The sequence below is a fragment of the Sinocyclocheilus grahami genome, unplaced genomic scaffold (assembly GCF_001515645.1).
Source record: "Sinocyclocheilus grahami isolate Dianchi unplaced genomic scaffold, SAMN03320097.WGS_v1.1 scaffold257.1, whole genome shotgun sequence".
Taxonomy (NCBI): Eukaryota; Metazoa; Chordata; class Actinopteri; order Cypriniformes; family Cyprinidae; genus Sinocyclocheilus; species Sinocyclocheilus grahami.
In genome coordinates this window covers 2,292,644-2,303,270 of record NW_015505436.1, presented here as the reverse complement: position 1 = coordinate 2,303,270, position 10,627 = coordinate 2,292,644, and the positions used below count along the sequence as shown (strand labels likewise).

General features: G+C 36.4%; 1 protein-coding gene across 2 annotated transcripts in view; it reads left to right on the top strand.

The window, feature by feature from the left end:
* Positions 1–3,611, top strand: part of LOC107598854 (little elongation complex subunit 2-like) — an 8,432-nt gene extending 4,821 nt beyond the window's left edge. Inside the window, exon 3 of one of the 2 annotated variants that reach the window (XR_001610608.1) lies at positions 3,341–3,496. Coding sequence is in view for 1 of the 2 variants with exons in the window: in XM_016290302.1 (XP_016145788.1) it covers positions 3,341–3,541 (201 nt within the window). In the remaining variant the exon portion in view is untranslated. Of the gene's footprint in view, positions 1–3,340 lie in introns of both variants that reach the window. The other variant, XM_016290302.1, reaches the window with a different exon arrangement.
* The last annotated feature ends 7,016 nt before the right edge of the window (positions 3,612–10,627 follow it).

Below are 10,627 nucleotides of genomic sequence, written 5' to 3'. Positions count from 1 at the left end.
CTATCTGAACTGATAAATAACAGATTGGAGATTAAAATAATAGCAGATTTGTCTAATTTTAAATGAATAATAAAAACTGAGATAAAAAATTTACTTAAGCCAGAATTTAAATGTTACTATGGTAAAATAAATATTCAAACCACGTGTGTTATAACTAACACCCCGTTACTTTGTGCATCGCACTCATCGCAAGTTTATTTTTAAATTGTTAAATGCCCTTACATATCTCTGTCACCGTTATAAGTGTTTGATCACCACATTTGAGTAATCATTGCAAAAAATGTGTGTATATATATATATATATATATTTTGTTTATGTATACACTGTATTCTATATATAGTACCAGTCAAATGTTTGGACACACGAATGGGAAAGTGTCCAAACTTTTGACTGGTACTGTACTATAATATACACACAGAATATCGGCCGATATATCGGTATCGGGCTTTTTTTTACTCCCTAGTTTACTCGGTCCCAAAAAACCCATATCGATCGGGCTCTAGTGGTTATAGCTCAGAGTTGATAAATGGAAGATTGCTGGTTCGCATGTGCATGTGTGCTCCAGGCATGTTGAACTGTGGTGCTTATGTGAGAAATATTGGTTTGAATTTAGCTTGCAACTAGGGGTGTTTATTTTAACCGGTTAACCGTTAACCGAATTTTGACTGATTCATACAATCAGTTAAAACGGTTTAAAAAGTTTTTTTTTTTTTCAGTAATTTATAAAAATATTTAAAAAGGTTTGCTGCATGGTTAAAATATGCTACGTGTATAAAAAATTGTGTTTTTTAGAGAAAAAAAACATAAGTCGTGTATAAGTCACATTTTATTATTTCATTCAGAAATAGGCCTAATGCCGACGCAAAATGTTTACAAACATTATAATAAACACTGTAAACATAGCTAGGCTATTTTAGTTCCCCTCACTCCACAACAAAGCCTTTCAATTAACAGTATTTGGAAAAGAACAATAATTAAAAATATAAGAAGCTATAGCAATATAAACGACAAGCCAAAATGAATTATTTTAGGCTAAAACGAAACTGAAACCAACGTTGCGTCTCATTCGAGACAAAATCAAATGTTTCCGTATTCACGATGTATTTGAATGGCATATTATTATTTATTATGTAGCCTACTTCACTCGCATTCCAATATCCATGTAAAACAAAATGTTTTGCATAACATCACGGCGGTGCGGTGATAACACTTAACGGCACAGATTTTACTGCACATTTAAACTGAGCAGTGTGTTTTTTTCCATATGTTTGACTGACTGTATTTTATTATGATAATGAACAGGCTGCATTGTCAAGGTAGCAATGCTTAACTGTGTGCGCGCGGCACCGGTGCAATCACTTGAGTTTTTTCCTTCTAACAGTGGAAGAAACTACTCCTTTTAGTCCTAAAGGTAATCGGAATTGTAAAAGGTTTGGCTTTATTTGTGTACATTCACAATAAAAAACAAATCTTTGTGCTTTTGTAAAATAATTAAAGAAAAATAGGATGCCGCTTTCTGCCGTATGTTTCCTTTCGCGCAGCACAAAAATGAACCGAAACTCTGCATACTAGGCTACTTGTTGCACAGTTTTTCTTTAATTTTCTTAATTTATTATTTAAGTAAAAATATATTTATTGTATAAGCCTATTTATTAATTAATATTATAACTGTGTATATATATATATATATATATATATAGCCTAGCTTTATTATGTTTTTCTCCGCTGGCAGAAGCACTGCAGGTGCGTGATGTGATATGATGACCATGTGAATCCTCATGTTGTGTTATTTGCTGGTTTTTGCGCATGTAAAATTAATCCCCGGGAAACAAATGTTAGTATTTTAACGGGTCACAGACACTTATCCTTTCTAATTTATTTCAATTCTAATTTTTCAAATAATCTTGTCAGTTAACGGTTAATAATCGGTTAACGAGTGTCGGTTGTTGGTTAAGAAAAATAACCAAAATGAACATCCCTACTTGCAACTTTCCTTTCATCCAGTATTTCCAGGTGGTGTGGTGTATTGATTAAAGCTTAAAGTTGGTAAGTGAAAGACTGCTTGTTCACGTGTGTGCTCCAGACGGTTGAACCGTGGTGCTTATTTGGGAAATGTGTGTTTGAATTCAGCTTGCAACTTTCCTTTTATCCAGTATTTTCAGGTGGTGTGGTGTAGTGGAGTGTAAATGGAAGGTTCCTGGTTCACATGTGTGCTCCAGATGATTGAACCATGGTGCTCATGTGGGAAATTTGTGTTTGAATTTAATTTAACCTGCAACATACCTTTTATCTATTATTTCCAAGTGGTGTGGTGTGTATATATAGTTCGGAGTGGGTAAACGGAAGGTTGCTTGTTCGCATGTGTGCTCCAGATATGTTTAACTCTGGTGCTTATGTGGGAAATTTGGGTTTGAATTCAGCCTGCAACTTACCTTTATCATTATTTCAAGAGTTACAGAGTGTGGTGTTTTGGGTTATAAGATTTGGTAACTGGTAGGTTGCTGGTTCAAGCAATGATTTGAGCCATTGAGCACTTAGAAGCGTCTGTTTTCAGAGATATGCACCATATGGTCAAAGGTATTTGCATACACACACTCACAGCCAACATAAACAGTCAGAGTGGACACTGATGATGTCCATGTCTCAATAACATTCCTGCACAGAGTTACCACATCCATTCTGTCTGTCAGGACGGTCTGTCATGCTATGAATCTGTTTGAGTAACAACTGATGGTGAAAGTTACTTATCTTTAGTAGTTTCTAACTTTTATTTCACTTAATTTCTAAGTTGTTTCTGAGTTATCACAGTGATGCTTGCCATAGCAAACTCTGATCATACTTACAAAACTTAAAAGTAAATTTAGATTGTGGATTGTGGATGTTCTCTTATTCACTGGTCTGAGGCTCTTGCGACTGGGATATGTGTCGGGACAGGTCATAAAGAGATCACACCCATCCTACTCTACGCTCAGTAACTCTCTTACATCATCGCATTGGTCCCGAATGAAGCACTGCCCGAGGAAACATAACACTTAAAATTTCATTGAAGCAAAACGTACACCAGAACATGGGAGGTGTGTCGATTGTGTAAACCATTGAGCTCCGTGCTCACACTGTCCTGTAGAGACATGCCTACTATATATGCATGTCCTAAGGCATGCTGGGACATTGGAGGTGGATTTACAACTCGAGATCTCTGTAATTCTCCAGTTCATGGACATCCACCATTGGGATTTGAACCAGCAACCTTAAGTCTACTTAGATCAACTTCGATACTACTATGCAAATGGTGTTATACCACGATTTATGAAGTATACTTTCTACTTTCTTCTCATACAGGCAAAAGGTGGAACAGGACCTAAGCAACTCCAGGGAAAAAGCGCGGTGAGACCGCCACAAGCAGCCAATCAGAATCAATCAACAAAGAAGCGTAAAAAAGGCACAAATAAGAGAGCACGGAGAGACAACATGAGAGTTAAGATGATGAAAGACCAGCAAAAAACCCAAACTAGTGAAGGTGGAAAGGATGAAAAGCCTTGATTTTGGAAAAATCTATTTTTTGTGTAATTACTGTATTCATTGTTTAAAAGCACTTACTACCCCTGATATTATGTACAATGACTTAAAACAACTCACAGCCAACATAAACAGTCAGAGTGCACACTGATGATGTCCATGTCTCAATAACATTCCTGCACAGAGTTACCACATCCATTCTGTCTGTCAGGATGGTCTGTCATGCTATGAATCTGTTTGAGTAACAACTGATGGTGAAAGTTACTTATCTTTAGTAGTTTCTAACTTTTATTTCACTTAATTTCTAAGTTGTTTCTGAGTTATCACAGTGATGCTTGCCATAGCAAACTCTGTTCATACTTACAAAACTTAAAGTAAATTTAGATTGTGGATTGTGGATGTTCTCTTATTCATCTTATTCTTGCAACTGGGATATGTGTCGGGACAGGTCATAAAGAGATCACACCCATCCTACTCTACGCTCAGTAACTCTCTTACATCATCGCATTGGTCCCGAATGAAGCACTGCCCGAGGAAACATAACACTTAAAATTTTATTGAAGCAAAACGTACACCAGAACAGGAGGTGTGTCGATTGTGTAAACCATTGAGCTCCGTGCTCACACTGTCCTGTAGAGACATGCCTACTATATATGCATGTCCTAAGGCATGCTGGGACATTGGAGGTGGATTTACAATTCGAGATCTCTGTAATTCTCCAGTTCATGGACATCCACCATTGGGATTTGAACCAGCAACCTTAAGTCTACTTAGATCAACTTCGATACTACTATGCAAATGGTGTTATACCACGATTTATGAAGTATACTTTCTACTTTCTTCTCATACAGGCAAAAGGTGGAACAGGACCTAAGCAACTCCAGGGAAAAAGCGCGGTGAGACCGCCACAAGCAGCCAATCAGAATCAATCAACAAAGAAGCGTAAAAAAGGCACAAATAAGAGAGCACGGAGAGACAACATGAGAGTTAAGATGATGAAAGACCAGCAAAAAACCCAAACTAGTGAAGGTGGAAAGGATGAAAAGCCTTGATTTTGGAAAAATCTATTTTTTGTGTAATTACTGTATTCATTGTTTAAAAGCACTTACTACCCCTGATATTATGTACAATGACTTAAAACATATTTTGTATAACTTGTTAACATTTTGAAACATTCCTTACCATTAAAGAGCAGTTCATATGGTATTTTAAAGTGTCCTAATATTCTGTTGGAGTCCCCTACAACAGGTTTAAATGCATCCAAGGTCAGAAAACATTGTAATTTTCTCAGAATATACATTTAATATTAGAATCATTTGCCAATGATTTCGAAACTATTCATTCCAAGCAAGTTCGGAGCAAACCCCTCCCTTCCATAAGCCTACTCTTCTCTGATTGGTCCGCTGGCCAAACCTGTTGTGATTGGCACAGAGAGGAGTCCTTGAGCAAGTTAGCGAGTGCTAAGATTGACAAAGCACCTTTACATAAAACAATAATATAGGGCTCCAATCCGTTCTTATAATAATGACATAAAATACAAAAATCGTGCCCACAGCTAAAGTTTAGCTGCTAAACTGTGAACACTTAAAACAATAATGGTGGATACGTTAGCCGAGTGCTAACGTGACTAACTGATGAAACAATACAGTTTGTAAACCAAAATATGTCTACTGTAATGTTCGAAGAATGCCAGACAAAAGACGCTCTGTGTCTTAACTTTTAATCAGAACACAGAACAGCTGTATCACAGGCGCATTAACCCTATAACTGCCGGTGCAGCAAAATAAACAGCAATTTCACAATGATTATAAAGTCTGTGTGCTACACTACATTCTTTATTATTAAACGAAGTAATTATTAGAACAATGTCAGTCTACATTAATCGACACATTCTTATGAAATAGTGGGTTCACAGCGAATTATCAAAACTAATTCAGTAAGACAGTAATATAGTGCTTTACCTGGAAACCTAAAGCTGCACTAGGTGTACATCACATATTAGCAAAAAAACTTGATATTTTGAGCACTCAAATTAAAATGTACCCATAACGTATCAATCGCACTTACAGGTTGTGGTTCGGAGAGCTTGTTAGTCCAAATAAAGAAGATTAGAAGCCAACGAAGATAAAAGCCAAGATTAGAGAAGCAGTCCTTGGTAAAATGACAAGCACACAACAAAAAGTTAGAATTGTTTTTCTGTGGTATCCTTGAACACAGCGTCTTCTCGACATGATGTAAACACACTAACTAGCAGAAGTGTTTGTGGGCAGGTCAGACTCTGTTCGTATTTCGCGGGCAGGCGGGGATTATGCAAATGTGTTACCCAGTGACGTATACCGGTAACAGGCAAAAGATTAGAAAATATGACGACTCGTTAAGGCGATTCAGAATCGACTCTCTCTGTTGAGAGACGATATCTTTATTTATCATGCCCTTTTTTGATGAACAACTTTGCAGATTGTTTTCATTTAACGATAGCTACGTTATAATCTGCAAAAGAGATATTTTTCAAAAACCCATATGACCTGCTCTTTAAGAAGCAAGCTTACATTTTTTCCGCAGGAAATAAAAAAAAACATTATTGTTTAATATAACATCTGTTATAATTATTTTGTTAGTGACACACATTCACATTGCACATCCCAGTGTGTTTTCTAATAAAATTATCCGTTTTATGAGAGAAAGATGTGGGTGTGTCGGAGTAGTTAGAGATCCACCTTATGTTCTAATTTGCGTACTATCAATGCTAAATATAATGCAAGATTAGAATTAGTCCGTCTCTATAGAAGCCAATGTTAAAAACAGCCAAAGAGCAACTTATTCCAGTGGATTTTGAACATGTGCCTTTGTGTGTGCTTTTCAGCCGATATTAAGTAAAAACTTTTACGCAACTGAAGAGGCGGAATGTGCCACGGTTTTTAGTTGTAGACAGTGCCAAGGAATGTTACGCAGAAGCTGCCACAGCAGTTTTAAAGATGTATTAACTTAGAAGTGAAGGTAATAATGACATTAAAGGCAGTAAACTTAGTTAGATTCTAATGCTTACAATACAGCGAGTGTTTAAAATTAAGAAATTGCACGTAAATAATGACGTTTTAAATGTTTAACATGAAGAAGAAAAGTTCAGTCAAATGAGTGGCTTAAAAACTGTTTTAATCTACAAAAGGCGGGTCGCACCTTGCGGCCATGTTGAGATCACATGACGAGCTGAATACTATGCACAGTTAATATACATCAGTAAAGAGGATTTTTCTGCAATGGCGTTTAAACTTTATGCTTTTGTGTCATGTTACATCCACACCAACAGGTGTCAGTATAAAATTCAAGATGACAGTTGTATCAACAAGTCAAACATAAAAAAAAAATACTTCACATATTTTTTTAGAAAATCTAAGTTAACAACGAGCGAACTGATCAACTCAGCTATACAGAAAAATGTAGCATATGACGCAATCTTGCTATATTTCTGAGATGAAAAAAGGATGCTTTAACAGCGCAAAATGATCAAATGAAAGACTGAGAGAACCACCTTTAAAGATTTGATGACTGGAACCGATAAGCACGACTTTAGTTTTACCGTTATTAAGGCAGAGGAAGTTATTAAGCTATTAACGAAAGTTACTTAATAGCTTATTAAGTTATCAAGGAAGTTATTAAACTAAGTGACTTTACAGAGTAATAAAAAACCGCTCTCACCTTGCTGGCAGGTGTGTTTAAAATAATCGTATCATATGCACAGTTGTTTAGCAGAGCATGAATCATAAATTCATGTGCTCTTGCCTGGAGTGTAATATTATGAACTGAAGCAAAGCCACCAGAGAACAACCTCTGCTCAGGTCGTGGCCTGCATTGACCCGTTATTTAGCCTTTGGGTTAAAAAGGGTGTTTTGGTATTTTTGTACACCAGACTCGTTTGTAGATCTGAAAACATGCATTTGCTTCATGTTTCTTTCTTTCTTTAATAATAATAATATTGATTTTTAAATGATCATGTTGGTTACTTATTGTGTTCAGTTGTGCAGTTGAGGTGGGATACGGTTAAGATTAGGGCCAGGTTTGGGGTGGTTTTAAAGGTATACGTGTAGGGCAAATTGTGTAATTATAGATGTAACTACAGAAATTAATTACAGGAAGGTATTTTTAAATATAAGTACAATATAAAAAACATGTATGTACACAAGTGCATTGTATCACATATTAATTTAAATGTAAGTATGTAGTAGTTAAAGACACTTAAAGGGTTAGTTCACCCCAAAAAAATTCTGCCATTAATTACTCACCCTCGTGTTGTTCTAAACCGTAAGACCTTCGTTCATCTTCGGAACACAAATTAAGATATTTTTGATGCATTCTGACAGCTCTCTGACCCTCCATAGACAGCAAGGATATTACCACGATCAACGCACAGAAAGCAAGGAGATCGGTAAAATAATCCATGTGACATCAGGGGTTCAACCGTAATGTTACGAAGCTACGAGAATACTTTTTGTGCGCGAAAGAAAGAAAAAAACGACTTTATTCAACAATTCGTCTCCTCCGCGTCACCCTAGCGCCATTTTGGAGAGTATCCACTGAACGCAAACAGCGTATGTTGTTCTGTGTCAGCTGCGTCACGCTGATACGTTGTTTTCGTTCAAATCAAAACGTTCTACGTACGACGAACGGAGGTCTTACGGGTTTAGAACGACATAAGGGGGAGTAATTAATGACATAATTTTCATTTTTGGGTGAACTAACCGTTTAAATGCTAAATATTTAAAGTGTCCCTGAAGTATACTTGCAACAGTTCCACTTTAGCACAATCAAATATACTTCAGTATATCTTTAGTTGGTCTTCAGCACTACTTCCACACAATTAAAGTGCATTAAGTACAAAATTAGTTGTTTCCAATTTATCAAAAGTAAAAGTTGCAGGGTATATTGTAGTGAGCACATAAATATCTAACTGTATTTGCAGTCTACTTGGCATGAAATAAATATTTTTTTCACTTTTTCTTTAATTTTTAGTTTTCATTTTGTTTTTAACATTTTAGTTCATTTGTTTTTATTTCTTTTTTAGGTTCAGTAGTTTACTACTTCAGTGTAAGGGTTCATTTGTCATTTTCATTGACGTTTTTAAGTTGAAGTTATTCATTTATATTTAAAAATTCCACAGAAGAAAGTTTTACAAGTTTAAAACGTTCATTTTGATTTGAGTGATCGGTCCCTTTAAAGCAGCACTAAGTAGCTTTTGGCGCTCTAGCGGTTAATAAACAGAACTGCACACATCCCGCGGAAGAACATTCCAACCGGAGCTACTTCTCTAAGTTTATGTCTATGGCGATTCACGCAGGTATGTGTTGATTTTTAAATGATCATGTTGGTTACTTATTGTGTTCAGTTGTGCAGTTGAGGTGGGATACGGTTAAGATTAGGGCCAGGTTTGGGGTGGTTTTAAAGGTATACGTGTAGGGCAAATTGTGTAATTATAGATGTAACTACAGAAATTAATTACAGGAAGGTATTTTTAAATATAAGTACAATATAAAAAACATGTATGTACACAAGTGCATTGTATCACATATTAATTTAAATGTAAGTATGTAGTAGTTAAAGACACTTAAAGGGTTAGTTCACCCCAAAAAAATTCTGCCATTAATTACTCACCCTCGTGTTGTTCTAAACCGTAAGACCTTCGTTCATCTTCGGAACACAAATTAAGATATTTTTGATGCATTCTGACAGCTCTCTGACCCTCCCATAGACAGCAAGGATATTACCACGATCAACGCACAGAAAGCAAGGAGATCGGTAAAATAATCCATGTGACATCAGGGGTTCAACCGTAATGTTACGAAGCTACGAGAATACTTTTTGTGCGCGAAAGAAAGAAAAAAACGACTTTATTCAACAATTCGTCTCCTCCGCGTCACCCTAGCGCCATTTTGGAGAGTATCCACTGAACGCAAACAGCGTATGTTGTTCTGTGTCAGCTGCGTCACGCTGATACGTTGTTTTCGTTCAAATCAAAACGTTCTACGTACGACGAACGGAGGTCTTACGGGTTTAGAACGACATAAGGGGGAGTAATTAATGACATAATTTTCATTTTTGGGTGAACTAACCGTTTAAATGCTAAATATTTAAAGTGTCCCTGAAGTATACTTGCAACAGTTCCACTTTAGCACAATCAAATATACTTCAGTATATCTTTAGTTGGTCTTCAGCACTACTTCCACACAATTAAAGTGCATTAAGTACAAAATTAGTTGTTTCCAATTTATCAAAAGTAAAAGTTGCAGGGTATATTGTAGTGAGCACATAAATATCTAACTGTATTTGCAGTCTACTTGGCATGAAATAAATATTTTTTTCACTTTTTCTTTAATTTTTAGTTTTCATTTTGTTTTTAACATTTTAGTTCATTTGTTTTTATTTCTTTTTTAGGTTCAGTAGTTTACTACTTCAGTGTAAGGGTTCATTTGTCATTTTCATTGACGTTTTTAAGTTGAAGTTATTCATTTATATTTAAAAATTCCACAGAAGAAAGTTTTACAAGTTTAAAACGTTCATTTTGATTTGAGTGATCGGTCCCTTTAAAGCAGCACTAAGTAGCTTTTGGCGCTCTAGCGGTTAATAAACAGAACTGCACACATCCCGCGGAAGAACATTCCAACCGGAGCTACTTCTCTAAGTTTATGTCTATGGCGATTCACGCAGGTGTGTGTTCCTCCGCAGCGGTGACGACCTGACCAGGCTACAATAGTCCAAATACAAGTACTTATAAGTGTACCGTAGTGATTCGGAACAAGGATAAAAATGCGGTTTGGAGGATGAATTCATGATGTACTCGCTCATTATATACATTTTGCAAATTTTGAACACAGAAAAAGTTATATAGTGCTGCTTTAAGACTCTAAGATTAGTTCGAAGCCACCACATACTTAATTTCCCTTCTGAAACCACAGTCACAGTTTCCAACTTCCTTTCATACTCTCAGGTTTAAAAAGGCCCACAGTGAAGCTCCGCCCCTCGATGCAGTGATGATGATGCGGCAGAGTGAGTGGGCGTGTCCTAGAGGGGTGGAGCCCACCTTCAGGACGGGACCTCCAGCTCGATGGGCAGGGAGAA